Source organism: Amia ocellicauda, chromosome 5, assembly GCF_036373705.1.
Source record: "Amia ocellicauda isolate fAmiCal2 chromosome 5, fAmiCal2.hap1, whole genome shotgun sequence".
NCBI lineage: Eukaryota > Metazoa > Chordata > Actinopteri > Amiiformes > Amiidae > Amia > Amia ocellicauda.
Genome location: NC_089854.1, coordinates 41,584,209 through 41,601,862, shown reverse-complemented (window position 1 = coordinate 41,601,862; position 17,654 = coordinate 41,584,209). Strand labels below are relative to the sequence as shown.

Here is a 17,654-nt window from a genome sequence, read left to right as displayed (position 1 = left end):
TAGCCTTCCATGTCCAACTTAATACGTCGGCAGCGTGGCTGGTTCCTATTGGCTGGTGCGTATTGTCTCTCTTGTAGCTGCACCCTATGCGTTTAAACAGTTTTATTGTTACTGTTTTATGTCGTTATGTGCGATTCACCATCAATTGAATTATGTAATTAATGGTAAGGTATTGAAAATTGAATGGGAAATCATGTGGGGTGTAAAGGTTGCACATCCGGGTAACGGGCAGCGTTTACCTTAGCAACTACATCGGCAGGGTTGCTACTGAGTGCAAACTGACTGAGATGTCTTCCATAAGGAGTTCTTGAATATCATCTTTTATACAGGTGGGATAGCATAATAATAATAATAGTTTTTTATTCGCTTCTTAAATCTCTCGAGTCTTCTATCGTACAGGACATTGCATATTATTTTAAGTTTAATCTTCTTGCAGTACAGAAACCAAATCTGTCACTCAAAGGTGTAATTTAGAATAAGCTAGCTGTAACATACTTGTACTAGTCAAGTATTTGTGTTTGTACCGGCTCTGTATTTGTGCCTCTGAATGCAGTCTCGGTTTTACCCGTGAAAAAAGCTGTGAAAATATTGACTTCTATGTAATCAAGCTGTACAATTTACAGCTTAACTATTACATATTTAAACCACAGAGAATAATGTTGATCAACTAAATAATTTCGAGAAACGTATAAGCAGTGTTCCACTTACACTAAGAGTGATGCAGAGCAATCCATTCTTACATCATTAAGCATAAGTCATTACTGACTGTTATGCTACCAGCTTTCAAAAAGTTGTATCTCACTTGATATTTGCATGCACACTTCTGACCATTACATAATAAACAATTAAATCTTACTGTGACAAACTTTGTGATCATAACTAGCAAGTGAGGATCAATACAGATAAAATATTTAAATATTGCTTTAATTTAAATGCTATATGTGTAGGACACAAACATGTACACTACTGTATATGATGTGATATGGCTCAACATAGGAATAATGATTCATAAAAAAAAGTTGTGCTGTGCCATGCAACTAAAACTAAGTCCATGAAAATGACAACACATTCACTTGTGACAAGTTGACTTTTCAATTACTTTGTTACAGTAGTTCGGAGACCTCTTCTGGTCACTCGGTGTTTCAACATCAGCTCATAATCACATTTTGGCTTTTCTATATAATGCTTTGAGTTTTGAAATAAAAACATTGCCCCCTTCGGGCTTGAAACACATAAAGTTGAGTTTGCATTAGAATTAAATGCATAATACATAAATACATTTTAATATTTCAAATTAGGTCAAATATACTCTAAAGGTATGTTATCAGTAACACCTTTTATCAACAGCAACATCAGCCTAAGCAGTGACTGTGAATTGAAGTAATCTGTATTACTGTCTTGTTCTTACATTTATGTTCCTGTTAAGCATCCTTAAACAAAATGTAATGAAATGCAATGTGAAGATTGTACAGTAATGACTATGTTGTTGCCTATGTACTGAACAGTTGTCATACAGGAAAGCACATGAACCGGATGTAATTTACAGCGATGGAAGGATTCAGTCCCCTAAATGAAGAAAACAAAGAGGATACCTGCTTCTGTTTCAGTCGGAGAGGCACCATCTCCCCCTTCCTGTGTTCGGCTCCAGATGATTTACTGCAGGAACAAAACTTCCTGAGGTCAGAGATCTTCCCTCAGATAGACACACTTTATCAGGCCAGGGGAGCCCGCTTTAAAGCTGTGGACCTTCAGTGGGACAGGGGAAATCTGGAGAATTGGTCACCTCATCACCCCAATCTTGAACTTGTCTCCTCCCAACAACTGAAAATCAACCTGGACTACATCAACAATTCCCCTTTTTTCATATGCTTGCTGGGCCACCGATATGGGGAGTTTCGGCCTGAGAACTCCATTCCTCTGCCTGGTTCTGTTGCTAGTTATGAAGGATTGTCCAAAGTGGAGAGAAATCTGTATGTTGCCAGCAAGAATGGCTATCCCTGGGTACTCAACAGCAGATACCAAACCTATAGCTTGACAGAGCTTGAGATCACCCAAGCAGCTTTCCTGAAGGACCCCCAAGGTTGTTTCTTCTATTTCCAAGATTACTGCTTTGAGGAGGAGAAGGCCGCCGATGATCAGAGGAAGACCTTTCTGAGTGTTTTGTCCAACCAGACACAATATGAACAACAGAGGATGAAGGAGCTGAAAACAAGGATCATTAATAACTGTTTGCCTGTCAGGTTTTTCAGAAATCTGCAGGAGCTGGGAGACTTAGTGATTAAAGACTGGAGAAGTGTGATTGAAAAGCTGTACCCTCAAGACACAGTTTCAGGATGCAGTGGTAAGAAAATTGTCCCAGTTTACATTACACCTTTCCATTCTCTGTTGCAGTTTGTACATTCATGTGCTCATTGGCTAGTTTACTGTGTTTTATTTGCTAATTTTGTATAATCCACCTTAATGTTTCCTCCCACAATATACAGTGAGGGAAAAAAGTATTTGATCCCCTGCTGATTTTGTACGTTTGCCCACTGACAAAGAAATGATCAGTCTATAATTTTAATGGTAGGTGTATTTTAACAGTGAGAGACAGAATAACAACAAAAAAATCCAGAAAAACGCATTTCAAAAAAGTTATAAATTGATTTGCATGTTAATGAGGGAAATATTTATTTGATCCCCTATCAATCAGCAAGATTTCTGGCTCCCAGGTGTCTTTTATACAGGTAACGAGCTGAGATTAGGAGCACTCTCTTAAAGGGACTGCTCCTAATCTCAGCTCGTTACCTGTATAAAAGACACCTGTCCACAGAAGCAATCAATCAATCAGATTCCAAACTCTCCACCATGGCCAAGACCAAAGAGCTGTCCAAGGATGTCAGGGACAACATTGTAGACCTACACAAGGCTGGAATGGGCTACAAGACCATCGCCAAGCAGCTTGGTGAGAAGGTGACAACAGTTGGTGCGATTATTCGCAAATGGAAGAAACGCAAAATAACTGTAATTCTCCCTCGGTCTGGGGCTCCATGTAAGATCTCACCTCTTGGAGTTTCAATGATCATGAGAACGGTGAGGAATCAGCCCAGAACTACACGGGAGGATCTTGTTAATGATCTCAAGGCAGCTGGGACTATAGTCACCAAGAAAACAATTGGTAACACACTACGCCGTGAAGGATTGAAATCCTGCAGCGCCCGCAAGGCCCCCCTGCTCAAGAAAGCACATGTACAGGCCCGTCTGAAGTTTGCCAATGAACATCTGAATGATTCAGAGGAGAACTGGGTGAAAGTGTTGTGGTCAGATGAGACCAAAATCGAGCTCTTTGGCATCAACTCAACTCGCCGTGTTTGGAGGAGGAGGAATGACCCCAAGAACACCATCCCCACCGTCAAACATGGAGGTGGAAACATTATGCTTTGGGGGTGTTTTTCTGCTAAGGGGACAGGACAACTGCACCGCATCAAAGGGACGATGGACGTGGGCCATGTACCGTCAAATCTTGGGTGAGAACCTCCTTCCCTCAGCCAGGGCATTGAAAATGGGTCGTGGATGGGTATTCCAGAATGACAATGACCCAAAACACACAGCCAAGGCAACAAAGGAGTGGCTCAAGAAGAAGCACATTAAGGTCCTGGAGTGGCCTAACCTGTCTCCAAACCTTAATCCCATAGAAAATCTGTGATGGGAGCAGAAGGTTCGAGTTGCCAAACTTCAGCCTCGAAACCTTAATAACTTGGAGAGGATCTGCAAAGAGGAGTGGGACAAAATCCCTCCTGAGATGTGTGCAAACCTGGTGTGCAACTACAAGAAATGTCTGACCTCTGTGATTGCCAACAAGGGTTTTGCCACCAAGTACTAAGTCGAAGGGGTCAAATACTTATTTCACTCATTAACATGCAAATCAATTTATAACTTTTTTGAAATGCGTTTTTCTGGATTTTTTGTTGTTATTCTGTCTCTCACTGTTAAAATACACCGGCCATTAAAATTATAGACTGGTCATTTCTTTGTCAGTGGGCAAACGTACAAAATAAGCAGGGGATCAAATTTTTTCCCTCACTGTAAATGACAAGCATTCTACCAGTTTCAACATGCAGTTTGTGTGCGTTCTGTATCTGTAATGACAAAGTAAAAACTTTGAAATACCGATTTTAACTTCACACCTTTCCTGTTGTCATCTAGATCCGCTTGGAATTTCATATCAGCGTTATAAAGTCTCTAATACTCTTATCTTTGTATCATCAACAAACATAACATGTTTATATAGTAATCCTGTTTTGTGAAATCAATCAAAAATAGCAAGGGGTCAAAGAATCTGGTGGGAATGATGCTTCACAATTACTCTCATAATGCTTCATAATGCTTCTCTATGAATACTTCACCCAATGAACAAACCCCACCATTACTTAATTAAGGCCTCGGAGATGAAGATTTCCTTTGCTGCTAATATAACGAAGTACATTGCTGTCTGAGATTACTAGAGCAATGTATTTTCCCTCTCTGTGTGTTGTGTAGGCCTTAAACGGAGCCATGAACATGCATGTCACGAAGCCTGGGCAGAGACACTCTGTCGGCGGTTTGTTCCCTGGGATCAGTCTTGGCAGCTATTTCAAACACTTGACAAGTTTGCTTTTTCCACCACTTCTGTTGTCAAATCACACGATTTAGTTGTTCCTGAGAGAACTTCAGAAGTTGAAAGAACAAGGTAAAATGCTGGGTGGATTGGGGGGTGTACAGCGTAGCTTAGTTAAGCAGTGGTCCCCATGAATCTGTTATGTTGTTAAATAGTAATATTTAATCAAGGCGTGTGAGTTTACATCTAGCTGGTAATTGTCAAACCAAGTCCATTTTATAGAGCTCTGGAAAACTAATGGACTTATAGTAACCAAATGACCCAGTGAAGCCATTTATGACTTTTCTGGAATAAAAAAACACAACCAGTGGGCCCCAGTACACGGGCTGCAGACTTCCTGGTTTACCAACTAACAACAGGCCACCACATAGAGGAAGCATTATAGATATCCCTTTTGCTCAGGTATACTATTACCTTCACTAAGAATGTTAGACTGGAAGTGCTCACTATACCTTTCTGTGATCCAGAATTCTTTAGTAGCCTACAAACAGATTTTTTTTACTCTTCTGGGTGACACATCATTTATTTGTTTTTTTACACCACAATAGCAAAAACCAGGAAGAAAAATCAATTCTGCTGCTGTGTGGAGCTCGGGGATGTGGCAAGTCTTCTTTAGTTGCGAGCTGGCTTCAGGATTTCACGAAGAAGAACCCCCGAGTTGTGGTTGTACCATTTTATGTTGGTGCCAGTTCCACCAGCACTGATGTCAGGTCCTTCCTGAGACACTGCACTTTATACCTCCGTTGTGCATACTATGGTAATGAACTGAGACATAGATACCACAGGGCTAGGGTTATAGTAAAATACCTAGAATCAATCTTAAAAAGGCAATACTTTAGCTATATCTTTAAGGGACATTTGTAATTGTTTCATGGATTTTGTAACTATAAACTCTAACTTTAAAAATAATATTTTTTGTAATTTTATATTTATAAAATGTGTTGTGATTCAGCCTAAAAATTCACTTTATTCACATTATCTTACTATCTTTCTTGCAAAGACTAATATTTTGCATCTTGCATATAAATCCTTCCATTTATAAGCTGTGGGGTGCCCCAGGAATGAATAAATAATGTATTGAAATGTTTATGACTGTAAAGATCCCCCTAATGACCTGTGCTAGCAACCGCATAGATAAATGGCTCCGTTTTTTTGACAGTACAGAGCTGACACTGCTATAACCTGCAGGTATGGAGGTGGGATGGATGGAGAAGTCTGAAGGGGCAATAGAGTCTTTGCCATTTCCTCAGGCAGTCCAAGTATTCATTGCAGCTGCTGGACTGGGGCCTTGTGTTCTGGTTCTAGATGGATTAGACGAACTGGACAGAACCCTAGGACTGTCATCTCATGAGGTATGTTATCATCTATTTACAATATATAGCTGTAGTGGAGAGTTAATAAATTGAGTTTAATAAATGTTGTTCATGAAACTATACTTATTGATCAATTATATCTTTTAAGAGTATAGTGGCAAACTGATTTGGCCTAGAGAAAAACTGTAAACTTTCCAGTTGACTGAGCAGAGCTAGGACAGTGGCTGTATAAACCTTCAACCACCGCTACAGAGAAATCACCAGAAAGAGTGCCACAAGTTTAGACCCCCCCCCCCCCCCTCGTCTTTATGTTTGTGAAAGGAACGGAATCTCAAAATTACATTGTTTCAAATGAAGGTTGTGAATACATTGGACTTGCAATTGTATGTATGTTTTATGTCAGTTGAGAAGCAGTGTTGTGTGCATTATGTTCCAGATTGATGCAGTTCCTTCTTCTGCCTATGCTTACAACAATGCATATCCTTCATTGAACTATAGTTTTTATCAAAACCCTGTTATACACTATATTAGCATGGCAGCATGCAACCGCATTATGAAATGAAGGGTTCTGCTCTATACTATTCATACAATCCCCTTCTCTACTTCTTATTTTAACCGGTGTTTCCCCAGTAAATGCAAATGAATTACCTGTCACTACCTGTTCAGCCTGATTCACAGATTCTCTCAGTGTTTCACATGACTTTGAAGATACCATTCAGTTTATACAGACAGTAAATCATTTGCTGAAGTTTCAAAGCTTATTCAGTTTAAACCTGATCCACTGGGAAAACAAACAAACCAAAAAACATGACATCCTTAAAAAGGATCACTCAGTCATATAGTGGCACATATTACTCAGTCTGTGCTTAGGAAGACGACCAGAAACAATATTTTCTAAAGTGTGTGCAAGAGAATTAGATGTCAACAAACATCAATCTCACACCTCAGTTAGATCACTTTGCAAATCAATCTCACACTGTATTTCAAGCTCTACCAGCCATAAATGTGAATCGAAATTAGATTTTGTGAACTGCATGCCAAAAAAATGTTAAAAAAACAACAATGTAGATTATTTGCATTTAAAAGAAGTAACACAAGAATGTGTTTGTTGTTTTGAAATGTAACACAGGTAAAAGACCTGCAATGGCTTCCCTGTCCTCTGCCAGCCCAGTGCAAGCTGATACTCACGACCACTGTGTCAGATCTTTCCTACAAATCCATAAGCTGTCGGCAAGATGCACATGTCCTTCGTTGCCCTAGCCAGCTGGATCAAGATGTTAGGGGTAGGATCTGCCTCAAACACTTGGCGATGCCCTATAAGGAGATTCCAAAGTCGCTGCAAGAAAGTAGCATGGCCAATAAGCAGAGCCTTTCCCCAAGTTTTCTGTCTCTTGTGGGAAGTGAGTTGCAAACCTGCAGGGTTGTGAGAGATGAAGAGGAACTTTTGGAGGAGTATGTGGAGGCGCATTCGATCCAGGAACTGTGGGCTCTGGTGATAAAACGTTGGACCCAGGACTACAGCTGGGGTGTTGAGGAGACAAGCACCAATAAAAGGACAGTGTCCCTTTCCTGCGAACCTCCAACAGGTAAACTACGGTATCTTCACTTCTCTGGTACTCTGTGGCTGAAGTATTTTTGTTCAAACTTGTTCATATAGATTTTTACATTCTTTTATTTACGCCAACCCCAACATTTCTTCAAAACCACCTATGAATCCTCAGACTACTAATGAGAGTGAGGGTAGCTGCCATGAAAAAATATTGTGTGGTTTTGGTCTGTAGAAACAGTGCATCACAACCACGTCAAGGCATGAATAAAACTTTGTCTTTTGTCAGTGATAAAACTTGTCAATCAGTGGATAAACCAGACAGTGTGCATTCCTGATTAATGTATTATCTTTACCTTATTTCTTATGTGCCATCCTTTTGTTTGAGACTTCACACAAAAAGTACTCACTTTCAGAAACCACAGGGTGGATAGTAAAAATGCAAAATCCATAAACCTTGGTTCCATTTAAGCTTGAGCATTATTTTAATTGTAGATTAGTGTAGGAAACTTTGACACTGCACACCACAGTTGCATAGGAAAACAAACAAACAAACAAACGAAACAAGACAAGACACTCTTTCTTCTGCTTCCTCCAGGGCAGCAGGGGTGGGTGTGGGATGTACTGTGTTTAATACGCCTGTCACGTTGTGGACTAAGAGAAGAGGAGATCCTGAGCTTACTGGAGACCCTGGGGTATTGTGGGAGCCTGAGGGTCTTACCCCTTGACTGGGCTGTGTTCCGCTCGGCCGCTGGGCACTGGATTCAGGAGAGGCCTGGCGGTCTTCTGTGCTTTACCCACCAGTCTCTTTGCCAGGCTGTGGACTTGCACCTGCTGAGTAAGAACCCAGAATAATGTCATTACCTTTTTAAAAATGCCACCTCATCATTATAATTTCTTTGTTTCAAAAATAATGGTAGGCATTGTTTAAATGAGGATAAGGATATTTTTTTATATATACCCACAAAATAATGTATTAAATCATTATATACATTTTCAAGTTAGGTCTTCATGTCTGTTGAAATTGAACAAGGCCAGTCTTGATTATTCTGCTGCAAAAAAAATATTGTGCATTCTCCAGTTTTTTAACATTATGATTATTTTATTTCTTAGCAAATATATACAGTTACCCATTTTATTATACTACAGCCATCTAGGTAAAGTGCCTTTCTTGAGGGTACAACAGCAGTGTCCCCCACCTCGGATCGAACCAACAATAAATTACATTTAATTTTGTATACTCTGGACTGGAGTCTGTATCAGTGAATGTAGGTTCTAAATAATTTAGATGTCTTCATTTTTAGCCTCGAACAAGCCATCATAAGAGATAAAACATTCTAGAGAAAATTACAAAGCATTGTAAACAACTGTTCCCTTGATGAAATACAGTCGTAAATACTGAATGAGTGCCTATAAAAAAGGCTCTCTGTGATTTTGCTGCTGCAAATTGATTTATAATGTCGATACTATTTTTTAAAAGAGATTGAACATACATAGGTTGCAGAGATGTGCTAAATGCTGACTGCTTGTAAAAAGAGAAATTCTAGAATCTTAGTTTTCTGAGTGTTCTGCTGAAATCCTGATTGAAGTTATTCTTAATTTACACAGCTTTCTCACAAGAAAACCCCATCGGTCCAAAGACTTTTAATAGCAATAAGATGGCTTTTCATAGGATTCTAGCCCAGTTCTTCCAACAGCAGCAACGGACGCCTTGTAAGAGAGTGTTTTTGGAGCTGCCCTGGCACCTGGAACAGAGCCAGTCCTGGGGAGACCTGTACACCTTCCTTTCTGATCATGGGTGAGTACTACACTGTGTATCAGTCTTGGTACATCAAATTATTAGATAGTAGTCAGTATTTCCATTCTGTTAAATTGTTGGTTCTGATAATCAAATTGTTTTAATCCTTTTGAAGTCTGCTTATCTTCAAAAGTCAAAAATAGTATCCCATACTCCCTTTCACAAACTATTTTCATTTTCAGATAACCAAGGTTACATATCTGCAACCTTAGGTTTCACTTTAAAAGGATTTTTTTCAAGATACACTTGAAGACACTGCCACCCAGTGCTGAAACTCTATTTGTGAATAGCCTGTGTGTGTGTGTTTATTTGGTGTATTAGAAAAACTTGTGTTATGAAATACATATTTTGAACTGTTTCGGGCTCTTGTATTGTAACCACTATACAAAATACATTAGTGCTTCTTTTGATGCTATGGTTGAGAAAGTAAGAGGAAAATATAATATATACTTGACCAGTATCAGTCTTGTACATATTAAGTCACCCAACTTTTTTTAAGTGAATACAATAATTAATATGCAGTGATATAATTATTTATTCCCAATAATCCTGCAATGTAGTATTACTGCCACTATTTTCCTCAACAGGGAATATGTTTTTTGTCTTATTCAGGAGCATTGACTTCTTCTGCAGGAACTCTAAACAGTTTCCCCAGCTGAAGACAGACTTGCATAGGTACTGGAGGCTGCTGGCCAAAAAAGGCTACGATCCCCTCGTCTCCTTTCAGAGCTTGTTGGGCCAAAAAACTGAAGACTGCACCAGTGAATCTGAAGGAAGGAAGAGCACAATTACATTTATAGGTAGAGTGAAGTAAGGGTTTTATTATATACCTTGTTAGATGTTTGCTACCATAAAATGGAAGTGCCTTAGATAAGTGCTCTTCAGCAAATAAGCCTTTTGAATTGAGACATGGTGGTCCTCATTTGATAATCATACAAAAACTGTTAAAAGACTAGAAAAACAGCAACAGCCAAATCATCAAGTAATTACTTCCATTAAGGAACTGAAACAACTGTTTAGATGACAAACAGAAACCCTAATAGTGTTTGACAATCCGAATTTGTCAATATCCCCTCACACACCTGAAACAACCCTCCTCTGTACCTAATTTACATATCTTGGTTTAAAAGCATCTCAAACTTGAATTGAGAGGTACTGGAAATGGGATATTAAAGTATCGAGGTCTGGGCTGTTCAAATGTCCGTGCTGTTCAGTCTATCATTGAAAGGAACACAAGGAAAGTGTTTGGACATCCTTTTTGAAAATGAGGTTGTCTGCACTTTACTAACCCGGCAATCAGGAATTATTCACTGATTTGCATTTGTTCACCTGGCTCTTTTTCTGCCATGGTCTAAAACAATTGATGTGCTAAAGAGGGATTCAAAACCCAGTTGGACGTTTGATCTAATTTGCCTTAAGAGCCATAAAACTTGATAACACCTCACTTATAGCAAAGCCTTGTTTTACAGCATGGCGTGAATGTATCCATTATAATTTTCAGGGAAATAGTTAATATAACAATCTCCCAGCTTCACATATTTGCAACAGTGTTTCTCTCATTTCATGTAGATGAAAGTGAGGAGGGTGAAAAAGAGACGGAGAGAACATCCTTTATTGAAGCAATCGGCAAAGATCAAGGTAGTTCAGTCACAGAATCAGAAATCTAACTTTCTATTAATATACAGAATAAACCAATTGACTAATCTAATCTTTCTTGATCCCTGCAGCAAATATGTTACTCCCACAGATCCAGGTCCAAGCAAGGCTGATAGCTTTCTCTGCTGAAGTTTTGAATGACATTGGAAAGACTCTGGGATATGAGCTGTTACTGCAGAAGGCCGAGAAACTTCTTGTAGAGGTTATAATATCTAGGTTTTACAATTCATTCTGTTACAATCTCCCCAAATGTAGATTCATTGTGAATCTGTTCAATATACATGCTTTAGGGAAACGATGAGATTGAATCTATGAATGAGCTCTTCTTTGGAAAAAAGTGTTTTGTTTTTATATTACAGGCTAATGTGAAAGACCAAACAAGTATGGACATCTTACTGAATGTGGAACAAAGCCTTGCAGAGTTGTACATTAGAATGGGTCAACGACAAGAGGCTGAGATATACTGTTGCAAAGCCCTGAACACCGCAAATGCCTTACTGACATGCTACCCTGAAAAAAGTGATGTCACTCAAAAAACTAGAGGTAGTTGTTACCTTGAAACTTTTTGTTGTATATGATAGAGGGCTACAGGTCAGATTCCTTGAAAACAACACAAAATATGATTTGAATACACTATTACTACCATGGCCCAATGTTATCAGTGCTTTTATTGAGCTCATTATGTGTTATTTTAGTCAGCATATACCTGTAAACTTGAAATCAGCTATGCTTCTTTATAAATTCTGATTTAATAATTATCTTCTCATCCAGGGCAATTCATTATTTTGCTTTTTCACCGTTTTGTGTTTTAGGCCACGTGCTGTGTAAATTGTGTCAGCTACTCATTGGAAGTGGATCCCCGGATGTCCCAGTCATGCTGAAGGAGATCTGTGATCTTAATGAAAGTGCTCCCCACCCCTGCACTGAAGCCACAGTGAAATTCCTGCAGGGAATCAACAAGTCAGTGAAATCATAATGATTCAGACAAGCATCCAATAGGTTTACTATACAGTAAAGATGTGTGATTGTGCTTTGTTCTAGTTAATACATGCTTATGGCTAGAGACATTTCTGTGTAAGATTTAGTTGTCTTGAACATAAGGTAATGCTACATAATATTTGAGGGATTATGTGTTGGTCCTTGATCCCCACAACATTACTTATTAGTCATTCAATCATGCTTTAAATTTGAAGTGCTCTCAACTCCACAAACCTCTAAAAGAGGGGTCCTAACCTGAGAATGCTGCTATAAAGTCTTAAAAAAAAAAACTTTGGGGACATATTTTTGCTTGATCTCATAAAAGCCCCATCTAGCACCACCTACAGGTCACATAATCAAATGGAAGATCAATAATTTCTATTGGGCAGCCCATGATTAATTGTTACAGTTAAACTTGTAGCACTTTTTTCTTATTCGCAAGGTAGGTTAGTCGTGATTAGCCTAGCAATGGAGTGTTTTTTAATCGGTGTCATTGGAAGTGTGAGTGCTAAAGATAATGTGGAGAAAGGTACAGAAACTCTGAACAGAAAACAACGAACAAAAAGTACCGTACAGATTTCCACAGACAAACTTTGGAGAGGATGCACGATCACAATGTGTTGTTTGTGGCGACATGTTGGCTAAGGAAAACCTAAAGCCCTCCAAACTGCTATGCCACTTGCAGACCAGACACTCGACTTCGCAGACTAAACCGTTTGAGTATTTTCAACGGAAGCTACAGGAGCTAAGAGGCCAACAACCCTACGAAAAGCCGCCACTATGAACCAGAAGGCTCTTCAGGCTTCTTTTGTCGTAGCTAACTGGATTGACAAAATTGGGAAGCCACAGACATTAAGTGAGACTTTTTTTCTTACCGCACACTAAAGAAACGGTTTCAATTATGTGTGGGAAAAATGCGGCAGAACAGCCAGCTTTGATATTAGTGCCAGACGATACCGTGTCTAACCGCATTGGGTGCATGGCAAGAGACGTGGAAGAGCAGGTGATCGATTAGATAAAATGTAGTGTGCATTTTTCTTTACAACTTGAGATCACTTATGTCTCTGGAGATGCACAAGTGCTTGTTTACACCGATGCACAAGTGCTTGTTTGTTGAGGAGGCGAACTTAACGAGGATTTTTTGTTCTGTCGGCATCTTCCTGAGCGCGCCACTGGCGATCAGCTTTTTATTTTGCTGGACACATATGTACATGAGCGTAGAATTGACTGCAATATGTGTGTGGGAATTTGCTCAGACGGTGCATGAGCTATCACGAAAGTACAGGCCATTGCTCCCTTCATTTTTTAGACGTATTGTATGATTCATAGACAAGCCCTCGCAGCAAAGAAAATGCCACCCCAGGTCAAACAAGTAATGGATGAAGCTGTTCATACAGTCAATGCTATCAAGACCAGTGCAACAAGCGCACGACTTTTCAAGATAAGCTGTCAAGAGATGGGAGCAGAACACCATCAGCTATTGTACCACAGCAAAGTGCGGTGGCAGTCTAGGGGTAATGTGGTGAGTCACCTTTACGAGCTCCGAGGTGAGGTGAGAGCATATCTATTGGAGAAAAACTCCCCACTAGCCGCTACATTTTCAGACGAAAAAATTTCTCACCCTGCTGGCCTATCTGGCCGATATTTTCAAACATCTCAATGAGTTGAATGCGGGACTGCAAATTTGGGCTCATCTAAATGGTAACACAGTTTCGGGAGTATTTTCCAGAAAATGGGGCAGTGTGTGCTACAGACGAATGTATTCAGAATCTCTGCAAAGCCAACAGCAGTTGCTCTTGAAATAGAGGAGTCATTGAATGATCTGACCACGATATGACCCTGAAGCAGAGGTTCACCGACAGACTGGCTAACTTCTGGATTTCAGTACAAACGGAATTTCCCAGATTGAGTACAATGGCACTGAAAAAACGTGTCCCCTTCGCATCGACATTTCTATGTGAGTCTGGATTTTCTACTCTTACTTACCTAAAAAACAAATACAGAACCCGTCTGAGGGTAGAAAATGATTTGCGACTCTCCCTAAGCCCTACTAAGCCCCGTCTGGAACACCTCTGTGCATCAATGCAGGTCCAACCATCCCATTAAGTGAGTAGGATTACATTCTTTAAAAAAATATTATCAAATAGTATTTCATAATTAGGCTACAATATGACGATTTCAAATCGGGGTGGTCGCAAAATATTTTCAACTTCAAAACGGGGTTAGAACCCCTGCTCTAAAAGATGTTTGGAAAAACTGTAACATCCTGGATAACCTACAGAGGGAGCTAAGGCTATAATTAAGGCTGTCTCATTTAGGCTTGTGGTAAAGATGGACAGTACCAGTTGGATTCACAGACTTTGATTAGTACTAGTCTTGCACTTCTGTAGTCCAAGACTAGTGCTCATCTGGGTCTGTGGAACCAGCCCTATACATGTGCAAACTATTTTGTTCTCGAGGAGTATGTTGCAGGTCTATAATAAAAAACGTCTCTCTGCTCTAGAGAAAAAAACAACTGTCATTATCTTTAGTTCTACTCTTTTAATAACATACACCTTTAGTCTCATTGTGACATGTTTGTTCTTTCATGCAAATATAAAACATTTAGACAGTTTTAATAATTTTACTGATTGGGCAAGAGACCTTCACATTTATTTGTATTTTATTTATGTACAATACAAACAGTCGTAATCAGGATTTTATTTTTTATTTTTTTAATAAACGTGTGTATAGTTTTTCAGAAATCTTTTGTTTTTTTGTTTTTCATATTTGTCTTTCCATCCGTTGCTTAATTTGATCAAAAGACCAGAGCTCATATCTTCCGTGGCTTTTGTAAAATTAGTTTTGCTGTAATGAAATCTGGATGAAAAGGCCAAAACCCGGTGACATCATCTCACTTATCTGTGAGTCTTTTATATGGTATCTCCTCACATTAGTGTACTTGCAGCAGAGACATTTAATTTAAGGTTATCTTTCCAGTCTCAGTCTAATTGTGCTTAAAAAGGAAGTCTGGCATGAGGCATTCTGATGAGGGATTGATCTGTGGGGTTCTGCAAAAAAATAAAGGTAAAAAGAAGAGTTGAACTCTGTTTCGAGGCTTTTTTGATGATGTCTTAGGTTTGCTCACGGGGACACCTCCAAGGCTGAGACCTGCTATCAGGAGGCCCTGACAATCAGAAGGTGCTGGTATGGCACTGAGCACACCTTAGTGGCTGAAATAGAAGAAAACCTCGCAGACCTCCTGTGTCAAACAAAGAGCGAGAAGGGGTAAGACCTGCTGTTGTAAAGGTTTAAAGAAATACCCAGAACACTGTTGTAATAAGAGGCCACTAGTGGAATAAGCCGGTTTGGAACTGCCACACAATATGAAGAACAGTGGTGTTTAACCCTGGTCCTGGAGAGCTCCAGTCCAGTGGTTTTTATGGCTCAACCTGCATCATCACATTTCTAAGAACCAGGATCACATGTTAGTGATTGCTTAAGGAAGGATATCCAAGGGTGTGCTCCAAAAAATGTCTCTGAATTACCACACCAAAAAACCTTGGTTAAGTGATGAGAAGTAAATGTTTCCAAGTCTTTATAATTTGAGGCATTATGGGAAAGAGCTGCTAGATTGGGAAAGTTGACTGACTGTACTTTACTTCCAGGAGTGACAGACGACAAGCACTGGAACTCTACCAGCATGTGGTCAGAGTTAAAGAAAGAGAGAAGGCCTACACATTATCCCCGCAGCTGGATCGCACACTGGGATGCAGCCTAGCGTTTACACTTTGCAAATTAGGTACCTATTAGGTTTCCCACAGGCCATAAAACAGTTAAGGACCTTTTTGTTTTTTATCAATAACTTGCTTCATAGGGATGCCATCGTACAGTTCTGAAGAAGTTTTAGTTTTAGTTTTACTTAAAAGTAAATTAAATGCTTCATTTTTTTTTTGTTAATGTTGGATGTTGGTTTTTCATTTTTTTAAAAATAGGTGGTAAATTAAACATGTTGTCAAAGTTTTATGAATATGGGCCAATATCTTTTGCTAGAAAACACTTGCACAGATACAAAAATTAGAACATATTCTTACTGTAAAATGCAGGATAATCTATGGGAATGTAATTTAAATGGTCTTTTAATTGGATTTCAGGCTTTTTTCATAGACTGGGTTCTATTTCTTCATAGGAAAACTACTATTAATGAACTCAAGTCCACAGGAGAAACGGGAAGCGATCACACTTTTACAAAAAGCTATGGATTTACGAGTCAGCTTCCTTGGCCCTGAACACAGACTAACCAGAGAAATACTGTGGTAAAACCCGCCTCTTTCTTTATACTTGCAAACATCTACTTTTTCTGATTTAATTGTTATTATATATATATAATTTTTTTTTTTTTTATGTAGGATTTTAAAAAACAAGACTGAAGACACTGCTGATCCATGCAATACAACGTACATCTCACAAAGGAACGAAACTTACTACCATACAGGAAAGCGATACCTACAGATCTCTAGACCACAGTCTCATACAGTCCTGAGAGAGAGACCCAAAACTGCTTTTGAGTTGAGATCTGTTCCTAGCAGCAGCAGTAGGACCATCATGAACACACATTCTCAGAACTGCTCAGCCTACAAGCCTTGGACCAAATGCCAAACCTCCATATTTGGGCCTTATAGCAACATCTGTGATTTGATTCCCGTGTTTAAGCTTGACAAACAAAGAGTATTCCACAAATCAGCTTGGTACCATGTGCCAGGGAGGTATCCAAATCTTCAACAGTCAATTCCCCCTAAAAGGCATCAGGTGCGGAGGATAAGTGAGAAAACATGACCAAACAACTGTACAAATCTATACTGTAAGGGAATCCCTTTTCACATGACTTGAATGCTTTAGATTATGTGGGAATGATTATGTAAATTTAGGGACTATTTACAATTTATTTAAAATTGTAGCTTTAACTTCTACCTTTGATCTTATTTAATAATTATATTACCCTACCCACAAGGTGTCACTGAAAGATAAAAACATTAAACATAAAATGTATTTACACATACCTTTATGAGATGTGAATATATTGTAAACCTGTATACACTTTTGAAACAAGGAATCACTTGTGATTCCAAAGGCTCTCGAAGTGTATAACTTCAAACTGCTCCCAATCTTCTATGCACAGATGTCAGATGTAGAATTTAACGTATTTTTAATTGTTGGGTTTATATTTTGTACGTTTAATTTTATTCTTATTCATAAATGTCTGAATCTGACCGTTATTATGTGTTTGTAAAAAGTAAGTGTTAACAGTTAATTGTATTTAATAATTAAAATCTAGATCAAGGTACAGCTGAGACAATGAATTCCTAATTCCATCATTCATTTTTGATTTATAGAGAATATACCCACCAGCCCCTCAACTCCCTGCAGTGTGTCTGACCCACAAAGCTTTTAGCTGTTCTTTTCACATACAGAATAAGAAAATTATAATGATTACATCTACAGTGTGTGTGCATTTTAGGCCTAATGCATCAGATGAAAGTACCCAAATCCAGTACCCTGTCATTTCCTTCCACTTCCAGGATGCTAATAATCTATCATAAATATAGTTAAGGCAAAACAAAAAATAAGGCTTCATTATTCAAAAGTAAATTATATCCAATTTAATAAAAAGGTGTTGCTTAAAAGACCACAACCTACGGGATTATGGTGTTTACCCAGGACATGTAAAACATACAAAAGGCATTATAC

At 38.9% G+C, this 17,654-nt stretch overlaps 1 protein-coding gene across 2 annotated transcripts; it reads left to right on the top strand.

The window, feature by feature from the left end:
* The first annotated feature begins 72 nt into the window (after window positions 1–72).
* On the top strand, window positions 73–17,250 carry LOC136750285 (tetratricopeptide repeat protein 41). Of its 2 annotated transcripts, XM_066705230.1 has the most exons (17): window positions 73–329; window positions 1,506–2,341; window positions 4,519–4,708; window positions 5,185–5,393; window positions 5,825–5,988; window positions 7,079–7,535; window positions 8,094–8,333; window positions 9,104–9,293; window positions 9,906–10,093; window positions 10,863–10,931; window positions 11,021–11,151; window positions 11,309–11,492; window positions 11,762–11,909; window positions 15,045–15,194; window positions 15,575–15,708; window positions 16,096–16,222; window positions 16,316–17,250. In XM_066705230.1, the coding sequence occupies exons 2-17, from the start codon at window positions 1,549–1,551 to the stop codon at window positions 16,740–16,742; spliced, it is 3,801 nt and encodes a 1,266-aa protein (XP_066561327.1). In that variant the 5' UTR covers window positions 73–329; window positions 1,506–1,548; the 3' UTR covers window positions 16,743–17,250. The 2 variants fall into 2 exon arrangements, with proteins under 2 accessions (XP_066561327.1, XP_066561328.1); XM_066705231.1 differs by lacking the exon at window positions 16,316–17,250 and having other exon boundaries at window positions 15,575–15,741; window positions 16,096–16,176.
* Window positions 17,251–17,654: the final 404 nt, after the last annotated feature.